The sequence below is a fragment of the Equus caballus genome, chromosome 9 (assembly GCF_041296265.1).
Source record: "Equus caballus isolate H_3958 breed thoroughbred chromosome 9, TB-T2T, whole genome shotgun sequence".
Classification (NCBI taxonomy): Eukaryota; Metazoa; Chordata; class Mammalia; order Perissodactyla; family Equidae; genus Equus; species Equus caballus.
Genome location: NC_091692.1, coordinates 31,320,137 through 31,342,997, shown reverse-complemented (window position 1 = coordinate 31,342,997; position 22,861 = coordinate 31,320,137). Strand labels below are relative to the sequence as shown.

Sequence of the window (22,861 nt, the reverse complement as noted above, 5' to 3'; positions counted from 1 at the left end):
CATAACTCAGTGAACCAGTGTTTTTCAAATGACCAATTCAATGGCTATGAACATAAAGAGTATGAAAAAAACTCCACTGACATAGTTTCATATTCTACAATGAAACTAATGTTTAAGAAATTATCATTTGTTGACTTCTGATTTAGTATCAAGGAGAAATATCCAAAATTATCTGAAAAGTCTATTTAAATATTCCTCTCTTTTACAGTTACATATGAGTGAAAGGCTGGATTTTCATCATATACTTTGATCAAAAGATACTGTAACAGATTAGATGTAGAAGCAGATATGAGAATCCATTAAGCCAAACATTAAATAGATTTGCAAAACATAAAACAATGCCACTCTTCTCACTAATTTCCATTTTAGAAAATAGTTTTCAATAAAAAACCCTTATTTTTTTATATGCTAACATGTAGTAGGTTTATTATTTTAAAATGACTAAATATTTTAAAATTTGCTTTAATTTCTAATACAGAATACACTGATAGATATAACCCATATAAACAAGATCACTTTGGGGTCCTCAATACCTTCTGAGTGTGTGAAAGGGTACTCAGACCAAAGTTAGAGAACCACTTGCTCTTGGTTTTTACATGTTTAAAGAGTGGTAACACACACACACACAGAAAAACGTTACAAGTACTGTGTGTGACCAGCAAATCCTAAAATATTTACTATCTGGCCCTTTAAAGAACAAATTTACTGACCTTTTAATGACTTTGAACTTGCTGACCTTTGAATCACCAAAAAATGATGGTGATTATAGGCATACTGGAAGGGATTTATAATGTATACCCTGGGAGGGTCCAGAGAATACTCCCTTTACCAAGGCTTTGAGAAATACAATCTCAAATGCTCTGTAGTAGTGCTCTATAGGACAAGGGATGCAGAAGGACATACAACCAGTAAAATTCAATGAATTTAATGGAAATAATAGGAACAGGAATCTAGAGTGGTAATAGCACTTAACCAGAGACATGACATGGTGCCATTACAGGCAACAGAGCCAGAGCAAACAAAAGGTTTGACCCAGAAAAAATTTTGGCAGTGGCTGTCCAAAAGTTTTTTAAAACTTTTAAAAAACTCAATATCCAGTGTTGAGAGATCTAACTTAAATCAAGAGAATCACCATCCCTCACCCAATTCCAAGACCTGAGTCAGTATAGTTTCTAGCCTTCACCAAAGGGACCTGTGGCCATTTTGCAGACTGTGTGTGTATTCAGGGAAGGTAACTAACCAACTTTTTGGGGATTACTGAACACTGACTCTGAGGGGATTCTAATGCCACTGTGGTCCACCAGGAGATTATTGATAGTCTACTGATAAACTGACTTTGGGCCCAGTAGGTCCATCACCATAGGTAAGAAATATATCCTTACATCCAGAATCTCAGTGGAACAGACATAAAAGCAACTGTGAGGAATCCCTGTTGGTCCTTTTACCATGGAATGAATACTTACGGTAAAAAGAGCCAAGTGAAATCCCTCAAACTATCTCTCACTCCAAATGACACAGGGGAGGAGATTTCTACCACATTCTTAAGCAACTTAAATATGCGTCTGGTAGAAAACACATGAAAACAATCAATGAATTACCATAAATTTAATCAGGTAGTGACTCCAATAAAACTATTTCATCTACAACCTCTTTGCTGGAGCAAACCAACAAGGTCATTAGTACCTGACAAGTAGCTGATTTGATGATTTCTTCCTCCTCTATTCCTGTTAATACTGTATAGAGCAGGGGTCAACTTTTTTTTTTTTTTGCAAAGGAACAAAGAGTAAAAATGTTAGCCAGATGATCTCTGTCACAACTACTCAACTCTGCCAAAAGCAGCCACAGGTAATAGGTAAAGGAATGGCATCGCTGTATTCCCATGTAGCTGTATTTACAAAAACAAGTGGTGGGCTGGATTCCCATGGGCCAGTTTGTCAACTCCTGGTACAGACTACAGTAAGCAGTTTGACTTCACCTACAGGGACAGCAATATACTTTCACTGTCTTACCTCTGGATTATATCTCTAGTCCTATGTTAAAATCTAGTTGGCAGGAATATTGGTGTTCTTGCTATTCCTCAAGACAGCACACTAATCCAGTACATTTATGGCAATATGCCTCTTAGACGTAGTAAATAGGAAGTAACAACAACCTGAGCTACCAGGGCAAGAAACATGAGTGCCAGAAGGTGAGCAATAAAGCCCAAGAAAATTCAGGAGCATGTCAGCACAGTAAAATTTCTAAGTATCCAGTGGTCTGGGCATGTGAGATGTCCCCTCTAAGGTGAAGGGACAAGCTAATGCTAGGGGAGCATCGCTGAATAATGGAGGCAATATACAGTACATTTGGGTATGCTGCTGACTCATTTACCAAATAACTTTTTAAGGTTGCTTGTTCTTAAGGCCCAGAGCCAGAGGCTCTCTTGCAAGAGGGGAACACAAACGTGCAAGTTGCTCTGCTATTTGGGTCATAGTTCCCAGCAGATGCCTGAAGTGTATGTAGCAGAAATGGATACTGTATGAAGCTTTGGCAAGTCCTAAAGGAGAATCACAGTTGAGACCCTTAGGATTTTGAAGCAGATAACTTTTCCTTTTGTAAAATAGCTTGTGGCTTGCTATTAGGCCTATAAAGAGAATGAAAGAGTGAATGGTCTCACAAGTTACCATGTGACCCGAGGCTGCCCATCATAAAGTGGAAATTGTCCTAATCCATCAAGCCAGGAAGTCAGTTACAAGAGGTTCAGGTTCCCAAGGTACTTACTCCTCCTAGATTGCTTCCTTTTTCTCCATCACAACTTTGGCATTCACTAAGAGGGGAAAAAGCTTGCAGGCCTGGTTTCCAGATGATTCTGCACAATATGCTGACACTATTCAGAAGCACAGTTGAAGTATTAGAGCCCCACTGAGGGACTTGGAAGAAACTAGATTAAAATCCAGTGACAAGGAAATTTGTGGAAGAGAAATAAAGGCGAGTCTCTCAAAAATGGGCACAAAGTATGAGGATATATAAGTTCTCTGAGTATACATGTCCCACTGTGAGGAACCTCTTAATCATCAGATGGGCAAGTTGAACATTCTGTGAATATCAGTCAACTTCTTCCCCCAGCCACACCAGTCCTGTTCAAAAGGCTAAAGAACAAACTGTTCATAGAGGCAGGGAGTGCAGGCTCAGGTGTATAGATTTCTATACATCCAGTAACTAACACTGAGCCCCTCATATTGCTGTGCTTCTTTGGGTGACCAGCCAGCCACTTGGTGGCAGATTGATTATACTGAACCACTAATATCATGAAAGGACAATAACGTGTCCTCACAAGAACTGTCCATTATTCTCCATATATATTTACCTTCCATGTCCACAATATTTCCGCAAAAACCACAATTCCTGAACTTACAAAATGCCTTATTCACTACTATGGTATTCCACTAGAATTGCCTCTGAATAAGGGATTTCATTTTACAGTGAAAGACAAGTAGCCACAGCCTCATACCCCATGGAAGTCACTGATCTTACCAAATATGCCAATCTCCAAAGCAGCTGGTCAGATACAACCATGGACCAATCTCCTGAAAACTCAGTTATGTTACCAGATGGCTGATATTCTGCATGGCTAGAGTAAATGCAACAGATGCTCTGAACCAGACACCACTTTGTGAGACAAATTCTCCCATAATTAAAATACGCAGGTTGGAGAACGAAGGACAGAAATTGGAATAACTACTCTATTACCTCAATGAGCCATTAACAAAAGTTTTCCTTCCTGTCCCTACAATTTTGGGCCATGTGATGTAGGGAGCTGACTTAGTTCCCGAAAAAGGAATTCCCTTTACTAGGAGACACAACCAAGGTCTTACTGAACTGGAAGCTTAATACCACCTGGCTACTTAGGGTTCCTCATGTCACTGAACCAATATACAAAGAAGGAGGGCTGCTGTATGTATTGATAAGACTGAACGTAATTACTAATGGGAAAGTTGTTCCTATATAATGAGAGCATGGAGGAATATTACTGGAAGTTAGCGGCTTTTCTAGGGTTTCTCTTGGCATTGTCACGTCCAGTGATAAAGAGTCAAATGAAAAACTACAGCAACTGCATTACAAGAAGGATCATTAATGGCAGTCTCTTCAGGTGAAGAAGTAAAATCGGCTGAGGTAACGTCTAAGGTGAAAAATGGAGTGGGCAATATAAGGAAGCTGTAAATACTCACTGGGGCTGCAAGGATAGTTATAGAAATAGACTATGATAATTAAGCCTTTACATATCAATTAATTTTTATCTTTATAACCCTTCTCCCATTCTTCTACTGTGTACTATGTGTTGTGATAATGGTGGTTAATCCTATATCTCAGCATTTAACCTACAGAATATCAAAGAAAGACTGTGTCTGCACAGAAAGATGAATGAACATCAATATGTTCACTCTAGAATGGCTAGAATGACATAAGTTTGAGTCTCCCCTTTTGAAGAGAGGGTGAGGCTATCTGAGGTGATGTGAGGAATATAAGCTGAATCATGTTAGACAGAAATATGGCATCAGAAGGTTCTTTATTTGGAAGTTCAATAGGGGTAAAAGACATTATGTAGGACTGCTGAGTTTAAAACGGGGTGCACAGGGTTGGACTGTCTGCTGTCATCTTGCCATTGTTCTCACCCCTCTTCTAGAATCTCATTAGCACTGTAATGCAGAGATTCTATATTTCCCCGAATCCCCTTTATAAATTCAAGTTTGCCAATGAAAACAACATGCAAAATTTGGATAGAAAAGCAGCCCTGGCTTACTCTCCAGAGGCCAGATGAGGTTTCACAGTAGCTTCCTGTCAATTACCCATTTCATGCAGACTGAGCACATCACTGGGGCTTTGAAGAAACTCTTGAGTGTTGCAGCAGCTTCCCAGTGAGCCATGGAAAAACAACAGCTTTGGTGGGTGCTTTGGTGTCTGTTTTCCTGAAATTTCACTTAGAGCTTTCCTGGCCTTCAGCAGTGACTCCCTTGACCTTAGCTGCCCTTAGCTCTGTCAACATTGGTGCAGGCCCTAATTCCTATATTAAACCCCCTAACGCCCCCAGAATACATAAAGAGTTTTTGTTTTCAAAACAGAGGGGGAGGTTGAACTGTACACCAATATATGAATATTACATAACAGAATCAATCACAAGAGACTGTAAAAGTCATAAGGCAAAAAATGGAGGTTAAAATATATAATGTATACATACCTATAAAAATATTCACTTGGAAGAATTAATGATAGAACTGATAATGTTCTAGAAATTGTTTATTAGGTCACAAAACCCTTTAATATTTTAACAGTAAAAGTATTGAAGATCATTTTTTCTGATCAAAAGGCAGTAACATCAGACAGTAACAATAAAAATGAAAAAAAATCCACCAATGTAAAAAACTTGGAACTTAAAAACATCTTTTGAACTACAGAGGAAATACCTAAAATTGTCACATCAAGAAAATAACAATGAAAACTAGATAGCCCCAATCTAGGATTAGCCTTGCTCTTCTCAAAGAAAACTGTTACCTTTTACACATACATACACAATTTAAAAAAATGAAAATCAGTAATTTTCAACTGAAGAATTAAGGGGGGAAAAAACTTCAAATAAACCAAAAGAAAGAAATTTATGAAATAAAAAAGGCAAAAGAAGTTCCTAAAAACATTTGAAATTTAAAAGAAAATCAATTCTCTCAAAATCTAAAATACTGATCCATTTTTAAAAGCCACTAATGGATTTATGTAGTCTATTATTTTTAAATTGTTTCTAAGAAACTTTCATTATTTTAAAAGTAAAAGTTTTCACTTCATAAAAATATCTCAATTCACCTAAGATAAATGAGTAAATCAAGGTACTATGATTATACAATTAAAATTTGAATCACCAATATTTTAACTTTATAATTAGTCTAAAGTTAATTCTTACCTTTTTGCTATTTGATTCTCAAGATGTTTAACCTTTTCTAATAACTCTTTCTCAACAGCTTCTCTCTCCAATTTAAATTCTTTTAGGGCAGCCTGAATAGCTTCTTCTTTTTCACAATTAAGCTTCTGAATTAACTGTTCTCTGTCCTGTTCCCAGCTCAAGACACATTTCTCTTTATCTTTCTCAAGTTTCTGGATAATAGCTTCGTATTTCTCTTCTTGTTGAGTGATTTTTTCATCTTTTTGTTTTTCAAGAGCACTCAATTCTGAGTCTAATTTACTCTGCAGTTCAACTATTTCTCTTTTCAGTTTTTTTTCTATTTCAAATGCTTGGTGATGCAATGATGTTACTTTGTTTAATTCAGCTTTAAGCATATTAGATTCTTCTTCATGTCTACTAATTAACTCTGAAATGCACTGATCTTTTTCAATTGTCATTAAAGTTCTTAGCTCTGCCAAACCCACCTGATAATTTTCATTATTATCCTGAATCTTTTGGTTTAGATTACTTATCTCTGTTCTCAAATTTTCTGTCTCTTGTTCAAGGAGAGATTTTAAGGATTCCTTCTGTTGGGCTCTGCTTTCTTCAAGCAAAATTTTTATTTCATCAGTTTCTGCTTCCTTCAGTGCAAGTTCAACCTCTAACTTACATCTCATGTCTGACAAATCAGAAACCTTGAGTTTTAATTCCTGTAGCTGTTGTTCTTTTTCCTGGATAACTGTGGCATGAGACTCTTCTATCTGATCAATTCTTTGTTGATTTTCCTTTTTTAATTTCTCCAAAGAAATTCTGTGGTCTGTCATAACTTTCTCAAACTCCTGTGTGTGCCTGACATGAAGAGTGTCCTCTAATTCCTTTAGATGACTTTGCTCTAAGCACTGAAGTTCTGCCCTCAATAACTGGATCCTCTCATCATTTTCAACATGGAGCTTTCTCAAGTCTTCTAACACTACCTCTCGTGATTGTTTCAGTTCTTTAATTTCACAATTTTGACTGTGCATAATATTTTCCATCTCTAACAACTTCTGATCCTTTTCATTCTGCAGGCAGATGACAGCTTCTTTTTCATGTTTAACCAAAGCAAATTCATTATCTTTATTTTGTAAAACCTCCTCAAGGCATACTAAGTCTCCTTTCAGCTTTTTGATTTTGTTTTCATTTTCTTCACTCTCCTTTGTTAGTGCATCGAGTTTCCCTTCATATTCACTTTTTAAAGACTGTAGTTCTTTTTGATGTTTTTCATTTAGTGTTATTTCCAAAGAATATTTTACTTTTTCAATAATGTTTCTTATTTCTACTGCTGTACATTTTAAAGAGTTTGAGAAGTCACACTGTTCTTTTTGTACAAATGTTCTGAAGTGGCAAAGGTCTTCCTTGATGGTTTGTATACTGAAGTGCGAGTCTTGGGCAACAGCTCTACATTTTTCCAATTGGACATTTAGAGACGCATGATCTCCTGAGTCCTCTTTACCACAAATATTTGTATCCTGCATACGTCTACTGTCTATTGCATTGATAACTGAGGAATAAAGTGATTCTACCATCATTTCTGGACTTTGAGGATCACTTATAGGATTAGGAGATGATAAATTTTCTTCTATTACAAACTCATTCACAGCAGACATAAAATCTGATTCAGGACTTTCTGCCAATGAATCCAAATCTAAGGAAACTTGGTGAATAGTCTGTTCTATATTTGGATGGGGGATAGTTTCAAAATCAAACGTATGTGCATCAATGCTATCTGGAGATAACTCTTCTAAGGGACACACTGCAGGACATAAGGGATCCTGAACAGTGAGTGGAGGAGGAGTTCTCGGTGAGGTAGTAGTTGTAATTCCTGTTGCACTTTCTATTCTTGGTGAGGAAGCTGACTGTGGGGATGTCTGACTCATGGATGCCTGAAAAAGAGAGAGACAGGCTTACAGAGCTGTGACAACATAAACGTTTTACACTAATGAAGCAAACCATCTAAAAGAACTTAATTTGCCTTTTGTTCACTCAGTAGATCTGTAATAGTCTGTGACATTTCATCCAAACTTTGTGCTGCTTTTACCAAATTATGTAGAGCAAGTACATGCTGGTGTAGAGGTTCAAAGTCACAAAGTAAGGGAACCCTGAAATGGAATGCAATCAAGTTAGATTTCTGATTTCTTAATGATGATAGGTAACTACAAGCAAATATTTTAGTCTAAGTCAAAAATAACTATGGCATTATCATACTTTCAATCAATACCAGGAATAGTTTAAGAAGCCTAAGACATAATCATTCAAGTGATAAATAAGAAATCTCCCACAGTATGCAAAGTCAGAGTAACTATTAGAAAAAAATTAACTGCATGTAGAGCACTAATTTCCTTCTACTTTGTCTTCATTTTCTGATTATTCTTACATTCCCCAGAAATTTTCTAAAACAGCCATAGGAGAGCCAGTCTATCATAAAATATTTCTCTATTTTGGCATCTCCTAAGAATACTGGTGCTATTTTCCATAACTCCAGAATAAGGAAAACCTTAAGGCTATAACTAAAGTTAAAAATACTAAAGATATTTACCTGAGGAATGGCTGAACTTCTGAAGGACAAAATGATTGCAGAAACTGTAAATCTTTTAATGAAATATCTGGAAGTTCACAGTCAAACTTTCGAGGCTTTTGTGTCTACAAAAAAAGTAATTTACCAAAAAATACACTGGATAAATTTATAAAAGGTTTCTTACTATAGTCAAATTCAATAGAGCAAATAAGAAAAGTGTTTCAAATGATCTACTCGTGTACGAAAAAGAATAAAATAAAACAAAGGATTATTCAACGACAACATGGTATACTATTTTCTTGAGTCTTAAAATAATGGGGACACATAAGCTGTTGGTGATCAACTGATGTGCTTGTTCCTCCCCTCTGTTCATCAGAATTCTAATATTCCTATCAACATTAAAGGAACCCATTTGTTTCACTAGTACATATGGCTATTCCCGAATTTTTCCTTGATTTATAGCATGATCATGAAGATCTCTCCAGCCTTAACCCTGTATCTATTTCTATCACCTATTAGCATGCCTTGTTTTAACAGAGTAAAAATCGTTTTGTCCTATGTAACATTTATTTCCTTATCCTTTACTTGACCTTTCCATTACATATTTTCTGAATTACAAACTATTAGTCAATTTCAAGCTTCCCTAAAAAAAAATTATCTGGTGAGTTCTACCATTTCTTTATAATATTATCAAGAAATATTACCTTTTAAAATAACTCCAACTGTTTCAATCATTACTTAAGCAGATTTAGAGATGTCAAGATGCTCTTCATTAAACAGGGTTCCCAAATAAATGAGTGTGGGAAACTGTCTAATACATCACTGATTCTTAGATATTCAAAAATACATATATTTAAAGCCCTAAGAAATCCTGCAGTACAGAAACATGTTTAGCAGCTAAGCAATATGTCTGAGGAGAAGAAAAAAAAACTATAGCATTTCCCAAACTTCTTTGACCCTGGAACCGATTTTCTCATGTAATAAAATTAATGGTCCCCAGATAATCTTGGCTTAGAAATATACTAAACTTATTTTTCACTGTTTCAATGGAGACCACCTGAAGAGTCACTCTATTCTGATTTGTCACAACATGAATGAAAGCAAGCGTGGTAGAGGGGAGTGGGGAGAGTTAACAGAATGAAAAAGGGAAGGGGCAGGGAGGGGAGAAAACAGGAAGACAAGGAGGAGCAGGGAGAGGGAGGGAAAGAGGAAGGGGAAAGGTAAAGAAAGAGGAAGAGGAGGAGGGGAAGGAGAAAGACAAAATATGAGTAAGAGAATCTATTCCCACCAATCTTAAAAGTGTAGTATGACTTATCCTCCTGTGTTATGAAGATTCTTAATCAAAAACTATGACATATTTTAAAACTTTACGACAACTGGCTTTTAAAGCCTAAAACACTTTTATCTACTAAAAAAATATTTCTGTTTCTAATAACTATCTCTATGTCTGAAATAAAGGTTTGAATATGTACAGAATTTAGTCATGGTTAGAAAATAAATACATACACAAAAGGATGGGGGCCAGGAGTCCAGTCCCCTAAACAGACGATTTCTTAAAAAAGACTTCCCTGTGTAAAGAAAGTAACAATATGGTTATTTTACAATTTTATTTAAGATAAAACAAAAACCCATTTTTCTTTTTAATTTGATAATTCTTCATATTTAAAATTTAACAATGGATTCAATACTATAGACCTTAAAAGGAATGCTTCTCTTGCTAATTAATAGCACATACATGTTATATGATGCTACATTTGTATCTACAAAATAAAAACAGAATATTTTCCTTAAAAAATAAATTTAGGGGCTGGCCCGGTGGCGCAGCAGTTAAGTTCGCATGTTCCTCTTCGACGGCCCAGGGTTCGCCGATTTGGATCCCCGGTGCGGCCATGGCACCGCTTGGCAAGCCATGTTGTGCCAGGCATCCCACATATAAACTAGAGGAAGATGGGCACAGATGTTAGCTCAGGGCCAGTCTTCCCCAGCAGAAAGAGGAGGATTTGCAGCAGATGTTAGCTCAGGGCTAATCTTCCTCAAAAAATAAATAAATAAAATAAAATACATTTAAAAAAATAAATTTAAGTTATTAATGAAGAACACTTACTAAATAATTTCCCAAAGGATTCCCTTTTTGACTTTTCAGCTTCATATAATCGCTTTCCATCTTTGACTAAAGCACCAGCCCACTAAAAGGAGGAAAGCTTCTGTTAATATCACATACTAATCATTAAGGCTCATACATAATTAAAATAGAATTCAACTTGCATACCTCCCTGTAGTGTTTTATGAACATTTTTCTCCTTACAACCTCAACAACAGCTAAGCAGTACATCTGAGGAACTGTACTAAGAGCTTCAACAATTTTGACTCTTTCTAAGAGCTCTATTACGAGGCGCAGCAAAGCTTGTAATTTCTCTCCATCTTGATCAGCATGAAGCATTACAAAGCAACACCACCTATAGAATGAAATCAAGACAAACTGTATAAAAATAATCTAATGCCAAGTTAATCAACCAATCAAGTATTTCAATATAGTGATTAGAGAAAATTACTCCGTCACTTGGAAGAAATAAAAACAGTCAACTCTAAACACCCTAAATTAGATATAATAGAATCACTTACTTTAGTCTGACATGTAGGTTATTTGCTAGTTCTTGTTTGGCAGTGGTACACTTCTGTTTAATATCCAACAGCTTTCTATGATTTTGCAACATAATCATCAACTGATTTGCATGACTCAGGCACAAATCAGGTAACACAGATGCATCCTTCAAGTTTTCAGCTCTCATCTGATTAGCTAAAAATCCCTTTGAGAGAAAACATTTTAAAGGATATTAACTTTGTTTCATGAAAGACAAGAACATTCATTTAAGAGGAAAATCTTCATGTTAAACATGAACCGTTCTACTCTGAAACAAAATTTTAAAATTTCCCACTTTTCTGAATGTAGTAGATGTGTTCATAACAAAAGATTCAGAGTTTTTAAGAAATCTGTGCTCATCTAATTCTGTTCCATTTTCAGGCTAGAAAAAAAATGAAAGCTAGGAAGATAAAGTAACTTATCAAAGAACACATTTCATGGCCAAACTAGAACTAGAACCTATGTATCTACCTTCTTACTATATGATGGGTTAGTCAGAGCATGACATTAAATTAAACATGGTCAACGATTTTAAGCCTTGAAAATTAATAAGTGATTCAATCTAACCGATGATATTCAATAGTATATTGTATATGTCCTCCCTGTCAAAAAAACAATCAACTGACTTTGCACTATGTTTTGAAAAGTCATTCTTCTCTCTAGCATTTCTGGACTATAATTTTTCCACTGATCTGGGCTTTATCTTTAGCACAATGACTGAATTGTGTAACTTTACAGTACATTTTATTATTTCATAGAAAAAATTATTAGACTTTTTTTTGAAAGAAGAAAATCAATTTAATGAGGGAATAAAGGATTCTTTTTAATAGGAACTTATTAATAGAAAAAGCAGACAGAAGGTAGTTGCTTCATTTACATTTCATTAACTTCTAAGACTCTGCATAGTATGTCAGAATTTTTGAAATTTTGTTTTTCTTTGTTTATTGTTTTGGTTTCCTTTTAAAATTTTTTCTACTTTTTTTTATTGTGGTAACACTGATTTATAACATTCTATAAATTTCAGGTGTACATTGATATATATTTCAATTTCTGTGTAGATTACATCATGTTCACCACTCAAAGACTAATTATAATCTATCACCACACACATGTGCTTAATCACCCCCCTTTCGCCCTCTTCCCTCCCCACTTGCCCTCTGGTAACCACCACTCCAATCTCTGTCTCTATGTGATTGTTCTTATTGTTAGACTTTTTCCTTAGCTATCTTTACTCATTTATTTTCATAGGTGAACTTCGCATCTTTTTGTTAAATAGGGATTGTGTTTAGTCTATAAATTAATTTAGACATATGTACCATATTCAAAATAGTCGTCTTTAGTTCACACAACCAGCCAAACAAGAACTCAACAGCAAAAACTTAAAAGTCCAAAGACATCTTGATGAGATTATTACTAAGTTTTTATTTATAGGCTTTTTTTCCTACTCTATTTACTAAATTAGTTAATATGTTATAGAAGTTTTAAGATTTGCACATCCATCTGACTGCCATACTTGCTAGTGTGAATAATTATCCTTCTGGGACTCTGGCTAGCATACGACAAGCAAAGGACAACAAGTCCATCTTCCTACTTTCTGGTAGCTTGCTCTCTCTCTTTTCTATTTCATGTTTCATGCTTTTCTAAATATCATGAAAATATATATAATATATAAATGTCATTTAACACTATTTTTTTTTCTTTTGCTGAGGAAGATTCACCCTGAGCTAACATCTATGCCAATCTTCCCTTATTTTGTATGTGGGTTGCTGCCTCAGCATGGCCGCCGACGAGTGGTGTAGGTCCACTCCCAGGAACCAAACCCAGGCCACTGAAGCAGAGCGTGCTGAACTTAACCACTAGGCCACAGGTCCAGCCCAAGTACTAATATTTCTAACATGTAAATAAGGTTTGATAGCTACATGATTTACAAGTTTAAAAGAAAAATTACATAGCAGAATGAGCAAAGAGATTGAGAGCAAAGCGTAAACTATACCATATCCTAATTCTAAATTTTGCTATATTATCTAATAAGAATTAAATAATCATGGCAATATTCTAAGGAAATGTTTAACTACTTGCTAGTTACTACAGTACTCAAAACTCCCCTCAAGATGCATTCCATAAACTTCTGGTTTAGGAAGAAGATTCCCCATTATTTTACTTTGCTGATAATCCTTAAGGATAAGAAGATGACTAGAGAAACAACACACTGAATAAATTTTCAGGGCTCCAATGTTACAAACCTTCATAGGTTTGGTGAAGTTTCTCTGCTAGACCAGGTAGACCCATCTACAAACATCCTCACAAATGTTGTGGTTTAAAAAAATTAATTTTCTAAAGCTGTCTCAACTGGTCTTTATCATATAAGATGTTCAGGTAATAAATCTCTTACCATTATTTCTTTTCCCTGCTCTTTAATTAGGACTACTTAGAAGATTTCATCACTATGTAGCTAGAATGAACTACATAAAATTTTAAGTGTTTATGCAAGATTTAAAATCAACTCCCAAAACTGATTATCTGAATTTATCTACTTTCACTAAGCACATTCTGAAGGAAATATTGATAAGCAAAGAAAATATCTGCAATGGAGAAAAAAAATTAGCAGTAACAAACCTAACAGATTAGACATCTGTAAATAATAAAATGTGACAGACGCAGACCAAAGAGAAGTCCAACATTTCTCAAACTCAAGGCAACAGGAACCCAAACTCTCGTTCCATAAGGATTGATTTTATACTTACGAAGTGTCAGGAACTGTAGTAAGGCATTTTGGACAGAGCAGTGAGGAAGACAGACTAGAGGCCTGCCTTCCTGGAGCTTATATTCTAAGAGAGGCAACTGTATAAAAAACATGTAATTGTTCAAGTATAATTATGACACAGGGTTAAGTACAGTACACTAAGAGAAAATAAACCTGCTTTGATCAAGACTGCAAGATCAGAAAAAGCTGGTCTGCAGAAATGGTGTTTATTAAAATCTCCTGGCAGCCAAACACAAAGATATAGGAGTGAAAAGGTACTAAGTTTTCACTAGTTACTACCTAACTTCAACAGGTTATCCCTCCCCCCTCCCCCCCCATCTCTCATGAACACATGGAGAACTATCTTATTATATCCAATTTCTCTCACAGCCAGAGCCATTCGGGCAAGCCCAGCTGAAATCCATTTACCTTAGGGCAACTCCCAATATGTAATGAGGTAATTAAGATGATTTCTACATACACTCATATTAAGAACTACACAGGTGTATCAAGAAATATTCACTGAAGAATAATTAAATGAGTATTTAACTGCCTTTCAAGGTCTAAAAGGACTATACTACTTCAGGTATCAAAATCAAAGAAAGAAAAATATTTCTAATAAGTAAGAATATTATCTCTGGTTAGGATGACGTGTTCTAAAAGCTAAATTTTATGAGCTACTACTACAGTTTAAAACATTAGCAAAAGCTACAAATATATTAGGGAGAAAGAACATGTTTAGACAGAGTACTTTTATGATCACAAGACATCAAAAATTAGTTTTTTAATTTCCACAGGAATAGTATAGGAGATTTCCATTGAATTTTACTTCAGTTTGGGTTCAAGAAGGTTTAAGGGTCAGTTCTGGAAAGCAAACAAGGAAGGCTCAACTTGGAAAGAAATCATTCTTCTATTATTCTGATAAAATAAAAAAATAATACTATTACCCCCTTCATCACAGCAACTACACTCCCAGAAAAATGACTTCTCCTTGTATGACAAAACTCCACGTGCTGAATCCAATGTGGATTTTGAGGATAACATCGGCAAGAGACTTTTTAAAAACTACAACCAAATGTAAAGCCATTCGATGTAGCCTGAGTGTAGTAGAAATATAAGCAATATGTTTTAAAAACCAAGGGACCTGCAGTAGCAAAGAGAGAAAATAGAGTTTTCTAAGATAAGAGAATGGGAAGTCCTGGTTTATTCAATCTGAAAAACAGTTATAAAGAAATCTGGAGATTTTAAAGGAAATAATGGGTTCACAAAATTAAATATGAAAAAATAACTAATATATTTGACTAAATCAAAATTAAAAGTTTCTGTACAACAATATATATAAACTGTCAACAAAGAGACAGCATATGTGTTATTTATAATAAAGGATTATCCAGATTATATATAATAAATTCCTACAAAAACATTAGGAGAAAGAAAATTTGGCAAATGACAATTCAGAGGAAATACGTGGCAAACAATGATAAAAAGAAAATTGCTCTTCTCATTAATTACTGGGAGTGTTGATTGATTTTTCCTTTATGGAGGGTAGTATAACACTATTAATTAATATTTAAAATGCACAAACAGCTAGTCCAGCAATTCCATTATTGGAGATTGTACCTAAAGAAAACAGCAGAATAATGCATGTAAAGATAGATGTATTGGGATATTAAAATAAGGTTTGTAATAATGAAAAATGGAAACCACCTAAATGACCATCAAAAGAAGTATGGTTAAATAAATTATGTTTGATTCATTCTATGGAGGGTTAAGAAATAGAAGAAGAAGCAAAAGATCAGGAATTCAGAGTTCTGCCCCTAGTAACAGTAGACTGTAATGTAATGGTAACACAGACCAAGCTTCCTGTGGCATTAGTTATTGGAGATCTAAGGAAGCAGGGAAGGAGCCAGGATATAGGAGGAAACCTAGAAAGGGAACTGAGATGACTGGGAATGCTTTGACCTAGAGACAACTGCTGATTTCTGAAGAGGATCCCAAAACTAAGAATAAGATGAGCAATCCTTCTGATATTCCCATGAAGCCAGGAAATAAAAAATTGGAGATGAGTGCCAGGCAAGGTAAATAACAATGGAACACACTTCGCACTAGTGTGCCAAAAAGCTACAGCCTAGGATATAAGAATCTACAAAAGTAGACTGGCTGTCACAAGGACTGGATGACCAACTTCCAATCACCTAAGCCCCTGAAACTCGACTAAGGTGATCTAAGATTGTAAATGCCCCTACCATATAACAAAAGCAAACAAATTTTCTCTAGAAGAAAATTATCCTAGGATTCATATTTCTCTGATTTTTCTTATCAAAAATAATCAGACACATGAAAAGGCAAGATCATGTGAATTAAAACTATAAGAAACAAAATATACACAGACACACAGACATAGATAATGGAGTTAAGAGACATAGACTTATTACTATATGCTTAATGTGATTAAAGAGATGATGAATAAGATGAATATCTCGGTAGATCACTTGAAACTATATAAACAAAAGAACGAAATTGAAATTGCAGAGCTAAAAAATAAAGAACAAAAATAACACATCAATAAATCGGTTCAACAAAAGCTATTCACAGCTGAAAAAGGAATTAGCCTGAACTGTTGGGTCAAAAGAAAACATCTAGAATGAAGCACAGAAAGATATAATGACAGAAAATATAGGAAACAAGGGTAAAAGGAAAAGACAAAGTAAAAGATCTAATATATGTGTAATTGGAATCAAAGAAGGAGAAGTTGGAGAGTAAGACAAAGACAAGATCTGAAGAGAAGTTGATTGGGAATTTTCCCAATGATATTAAGTCATTAAATCACAGGTTCAAGCAGTACTACAAGCCTAATACAGCACAAACACAAAGAAAGCCACACCTTGTCATATCAGAGTAAAACTACTAAAAACTAAACCAAAGTCAAATTGCTAAAAGTAAACTGCAGAGCCTAGAATTCTACATCAAGAGAAAACATCCTTCAGAAATAAAGGTGATTTAAAGAGATTTCCAAATGACAAAAACTGAATTTGCCACTAAAAGAAAATACTAAAGGAGATTTTAATGTTTATTAGACTTTAAGACATCAAGGATGCACATATTACTTAAAAGGAAAAAAGCCAGCATCAAGGACAGAACAATAAATAAAAATAACATAATTTTTAAAATAAAAATAATCCAAAAGGCAAAAGCAGAGGGAAAAAAAGGACACAGAATTGAAAAAAAAATAGAAGGAAAATCAGAATTCATAGATTTAAAGACAAATATTCAATAATTACATTAAATAGGTGGACTAAATGTTCCAATTAAAAGATTTCTCCACTTATTTTGAGGCCATCATATCCTTGATGCCAAAACTTGACAAATATGTAACAAATGAAATATACAGATGCACAAGTCAACATAATTCAGTTTGCTAATATGTTAAACTAAATCCAGAAATACATTAAAAAAAAACACACAGTATGACAATGTTGAGTTTATCTCAAGAATCCAAGGATGGTTCAAGATTAGAAGTAGAATATAACTTTCTTAATGTGAGAAAGGGTTTCTATTAAAACAAAGAGAATAAAAATAGTACTACAAACAATATAATGTTGGAATGTTGACCACTTTCTATAGATCAGGAATTAAACAAGGACACCCACTACCAGATCTATTCAGCATTGTACTGGGGTTCCATTCAGTGCAAAAACACAAGATAAAAAAATTCAGTTCACAGTAAGGTAACTGGATCCAAAATCAAGACAGAAAAGGAGTGAGTCTGGGAATTAAAAGATGAATACAATTAGGAAACTATAAAAACGCACTAAATATTTTAAACTTTTTTATAAAGGATAAAGCAAGGCTATACACATTTTATCTGCCTACACTATACTATATATACTCTACCATGCAAGTGAAATAAAAACATTTGTACCTATTAAAATGATTACTCATGTGTTCTAAAGAAAGAAAACATTTAGAGGGAAAATGCTGGCAATAGAAAGTTAAACTAGAAAACCGTGTGTCAGTCAAGATAAGTCAACTCTTTTGCTACAAGATGTTTTACCAGAGTACTTGCTAGGGTGGGTGGAGGACAAGCAGTCCTGAATTAAAGAGAATCACTAGTGTGGAGGAAAACATCTAGGTTAACCACTCTCATCAATTCCATCACCTTCTTTTGGTTATAAATGTAATTTGATAACAGAGTTCTTGCACAATGTATTAAATTAGACCTAAAAAATACGTATTAGTAAAGTCTTTAAGATTTCATATTTTCCTTCTTTCATAAATTTCATTTATTTTTTTTTAATTCTTTGTAGTTTTTTGAGGGGGGAGTAGGAGGTACTCAAGTGTTTAGTACAAAGACTGTTATACCATATTCTTTCAACATGTTTTTCCCCGTTGCTCATAGCAGTTTCCTGGTTTATCCTTCCAGTTGGCATCTAAAGTAGCCTCAGTTCACTTTATCTTAACAAACCTGAACACTAAGAACATGCCTTCTTTATCACATGAAAACAATAATACTGCCTTAAGAATATTCAATGATCAAGTGAAAACATGCACATAAAGTACTTGTACAGAAAAACTACAAATTCCTTTTCCTGAGAGAAATTTGAAATAAGCACCTGAGCAAGTTCTTTCTGTTCATTCACCAGTCGGCCACAGCTAGCGATCATCTGGTCCAGGGCATAGAGCCTATCTTCAAGCCCTTTAATGGCTTTCATATTCTGATTATCAAGTTTGGCAATAGTCTGACGGCATTCTGCTATAAATGGTCGAATAATCCTTGGATCAAGCTAAATGACAAGGAAATACATACAAATAAAATTTTCATTAAGTAGTTTAAAATATATTTCACACTATTTGGACATAGTGCTTCAGAGAAAAAAGTAACAGAGAAAAACACAGAAAAGCATGGGAAATCTAAGTTATATTTCCATAAGAAGGTCAATAATAGGATAATTATTATGTTAATAAAACACAATTATTATTGATTACATTAGAATACATAATTAAGAATATAGTGCCGGGAATTACACCTTTTAATCAATGCCACAATTTATCCAATTCTCAATATCCCACAGAAAATATTATTTTCAAGATCTTATGAAATGAAACAGAGTTAATAACTAAAACAGATTCTTTGGTCAGTAATTGTCTTATGAATCTAACTTCCCTCTAAAGTGTATCAACATCTTCAAACTTACCTCCCTTCTGGAAATATATTTATTCTGTCTGTAGCTCCTCAAAGAATTTGTTTGATCAACTACACTTTCTTACTGTTCAATCTCTCCTCTTCCTGGCTTTAATTCTCCAAATTTTCTGGAATTCATGGAAACTAAAAAATTCTCTCAACATTGCTCCCTTTTTCCTTGAAAGAATACTTTATACTGGCAGTCTTTTTATATGCACTCTCCAGAAACACCATTTGGCCAAAGACCACTGATGACCTCGTTTCACTTGAGGTTCTTATATGTTCAGCATTAAAGACCACCTTTTCCAAACTCTATAAGCTTTGGGGCACTACCTCTGCTGTTTCTTCATAGTATCTTCTCTGGGTCCTTTTCCTGTCTAATCAATAAATATAGATGATTCAGAAGGACTTTGTGCTTAGCCCATTTTTGCTATTCCTTATATAATTTCAGCATTAAGCATAACTTCTACGGAGGTAACTCCCAACCCTTTTCAATTCCTGATCCTTCTCACAAATTTTCAGTCTGTGTTTCTGACTGCTTGCTAATATCTCTATGAGGACATCAACCATGATATCTTCCATTACTAACTCAATATAGTTGAAAATCCTTTGAATAGCAGTGACTAAGTGAGTGAAAAAGACTGAGAAAAATTCCACTCTGCTGTATACTGGATTGCTAGGAGTCAGAATCCACTTGACGGCACTAACAACAAATAGTTATTTCCTTGTGAAACCTCTAAATGGCTTCCTTCTGCCCACATCATCATCCAAAAAACAAAGTAATGGCTTCAGTGATCTGACCAATAAATCCTTCCAGTCCTATCTTCTTTTCAAACTGAATGAATTCCCTATTACATCCAAGCAAACACTGTGTTTTTCTAGCTCTGATCTTCATTCACACTGATTGCTCTGGCTAGCTATTTAAGCTCATTTGTCTCCATGTAATGGTTCTAGTCAAAAACTACCTCTTTCATGATGCCTTCCCTGATCTCTACAATCTCTACAAATTGTAAATTATTTATGTACAGTTTCTGGTGCACAGAGAACATACAAAAGCAGTTAAAACTGAACTATTCTATTGTTATTATCAAGAATCCAGTACAGTGAATAAGAAGCTGAATTTCTAACACCATGAAAAGAGTTAACGGTGCCATTACTTAAATATAGGAAACACTTGCTTTGCACAATATTAACTATAACTTGTGCATATGTGACTATTTCCTCGCTTTGCTCAATTTTGTGGTGACTGAGTCCAGCGTGTGCACACATTTCCAATCCAAAGTATTATACAAACCAAAGACTAGCTATAAATCATTAAGGTGATAAAAGGCTAAACAAGATGACTAAAATATATTCCAATTTTCAACCTGAGCAAAATTGTAACTATACATAAACTTAACATAGCCATAATTTAAAGAAGATAAAACAAACCCCAAACCAGGGCTCCTTATTATCATGTTACTGTACTTCATAATTCACTGAAGGTATAATACAACTACTCTCAGCATGGAAGAACATTTTGTGACTCACTGAATACAGGTTACATAACTTGACTTTCTAAAATCTTATTCTACTTTAATATTTTATTCCATTTGTCCACAGGTAATGAAAATAAAAATTTCCAAATAAAGTCTTTGAAGAAATTTTTTAAATTATGTATTTTAAACCACAGAATTATAATAATAATTATTTAGCAAATTTTCAATAATTAAACACAGTGCTACACTTATTTTTTACTCTTGGGCTCTTTCCTTGACATCTACAAATAAACATTATTGTTGTCTTAGAGGATAAGAAACTATAAAAACTTTCTTACCCTCTCTATTCTTCCCGTTCCACCTCTAAACCCACCCACAAGGCATAGAACACAAACAATAATATTCCAATAACATCACAAGTCTCCCGGATGAAATACAAGGAAGAGATTCAATAAATTATGCCAGCATTATTCTGGACAGCTTAGAAATGAGCTAAATGCACATTTCCAATTATTAATCATCAGATATACAAAGCAGTTTGCCATTTGTAGTATAATTTGAAATAGAATATCCAAGAGTTGTTCTAACATGAACATACTGCAATCTAAGAAAATATGTAAGTACACAAAAATGCAGCATCAAGCCCAAACTTTTCTTCATATATGAAGGAAGGAACTACATAGTTCATGAAATTAGCATCTATCAATCCACACAAATATTATAAAACAAGGGATTTGAATGACTTATCATGGATGACAGAGGTAATAAATGAATGGCAGTGCTAGGATTTGAGCGCTTATGATTCCAAATCTTATGTAAGTTCCATGATACCTGCCTTGACTAATTTCTTAAAAAAGATACTCGATTTTGGCAGTTGGAACTACATGTTAAACAAATACTGATAAAATTGGGATTAGTCTGTAAAAATGATGGCTTTAAAAAGAATTTGCTTTTATAGAACATCAAAACTACCAAAAATAGAAAAATACTAAATTAATAAAAACATCACAGCAAAGTGCTATTTATTATGTGGTACATCCCATTAAGAGAACATCCTGTTATTGTGTAAAATACAAGCAGAAATACATAAACAAATTCTTCAAAATGAGTTTGCACTGCTTTTAATAATATTTTTTTAACCTAATGGGCATGTGCAACTGATGAGAGTGCTGTATTACAGGCAGTATTTTAAGTCATGTTAACTAATTGTATAAAAATAAGAGTTTGGATTTTGCTTTCACAATATAATGGCCATGTAAAATATCACAAACACTTCAGATATGTCCTATGAACATAACCATCAACCTCTGAGAAGTCAATAATGTGATCCCGTGATAATAATACTATAGCTAATTTCTATTTTCTCTAGGTGTAAATTCTTGTGAATTTCATTAAGCTAGAGAAGGGTCATTGTTTCTTCCCATTCGCCATATAAAGTGAATAAAACTTATGGTTCTGTGAGATTTCATTTAAACATGCAAACACAAAGCCAATTTCCAGTCCTTTAAAAAAGTGGTTCTTATAGTCAATAGCCCCATTCTGGCTCATGAGAAATTATAAAAAATGACAATCACCCTAATCACAATCATGCGGCTGATTTTCCACAATCATAGAGGGAATTTTTAGGCTACTAAAATGTCAACAGTTTAAACAGGAACATTACTTTTCATTTATTTTTGGCAGTAATCATTGCATAATATACTACATACTTCCCTGCCCTGGCAAATGTCTTTCTCTGACAACAAATAATGAACAGGCAAAATGAAATGCCTTCTCTAAAGGATGTCATCAAGAAAATGGATATTGAAAGAATTACAAAGAAACCTAGAATTTATTCTTAAAAGTTTTCCATTTTATTATCGTACTACTTAAGAAAAGTATGTGTTATTTTCCACGCATCCCAGACAATGTGCTGCCTTTCTCTCAATAATCAATTAAAGATCAAGTCTCTTTTCCAATCGTGCTCTTTTAGAAAAGTTTAATAACTATTCTGCCCATTATCTTTAGACAAGAGCAGCCTTCAAAATATTGTTTCATCTCTCTGCTGACATCACTGACATATGTGCCCCACCAACTTCCTTCCTGGCTTCAAAGATTTTCTATCATATTATAGATCAGATTTGCAGAGGAATTTACTCCCCAGGTTTAGAAGTTTTCCTAAGTGTATTTGGGGGAGAACTTAATCCAAAACACGAGTTCACTATAATTACAAAATACAACTAAAAACATGTCTTAGTTTTGAATTTTAAAATATCTCAGGCAGATGCAGTATTTAAAATTTCTTCTTTTAAATGTCAAAAAGAAGTTCCCTCTAGGGGAATGGTGATTAGAAAGAGGCACATGGGAATTTTCTGG

The 22,861-nt window shown here is 34.4% G+C and overlaps 1 protein-coding gene across 5 annotated transcripts in view; it reads right to left on the bottom strand.

Moving 5' to 3' along the window:
• RB1CC1 (RB1 inducible coiled-coil 1) overlaps window positions 1-22,861 on the bottom strand; it is a 91,491-nt gene that overhangs the window by 31,858 nt on the left and 36,772 nt on the right. For all 5 annotated transcript variants that reach the window (XM_001488471.7, XM_005613169.4, XM_070221544.1 and 2 more), the window contains 8 exons: window positions 18,460-18,630; window positions 11,085-11,269; window positions 10,732-10,918; window positions 10,567-10,648; window positions 9,969-10,030; window positions 8,484-8,587; window positions 7,920-8,046; window positions 5,930-7,830 (listed from right to left, as the gene is read on the bottom strand). In XM_001488471.7, coding sequence (XP_001488521.4) covers window positions 5,930-7,830; window positions 7,920-8,046; window positions 8,484-8,587; window positions 9,969-10,030; window positions 10,567-10,648; window positions 10,732-10,918; window positions 11,085-11,269; window positions 18,460-18,630 — 2,819 coding nt within the window. The remainder of the gene's footprint in view (window positions 1-5,929; window positions 7,831-7,919; window positions 8,047-8,483; window positions 8,588-9,968; window positions 10,031-10,566; window positions 10,649-10,731; window positions 10,919-11,084; window positions 11,270-18,459; window positions 18,631-22,861) is intronic.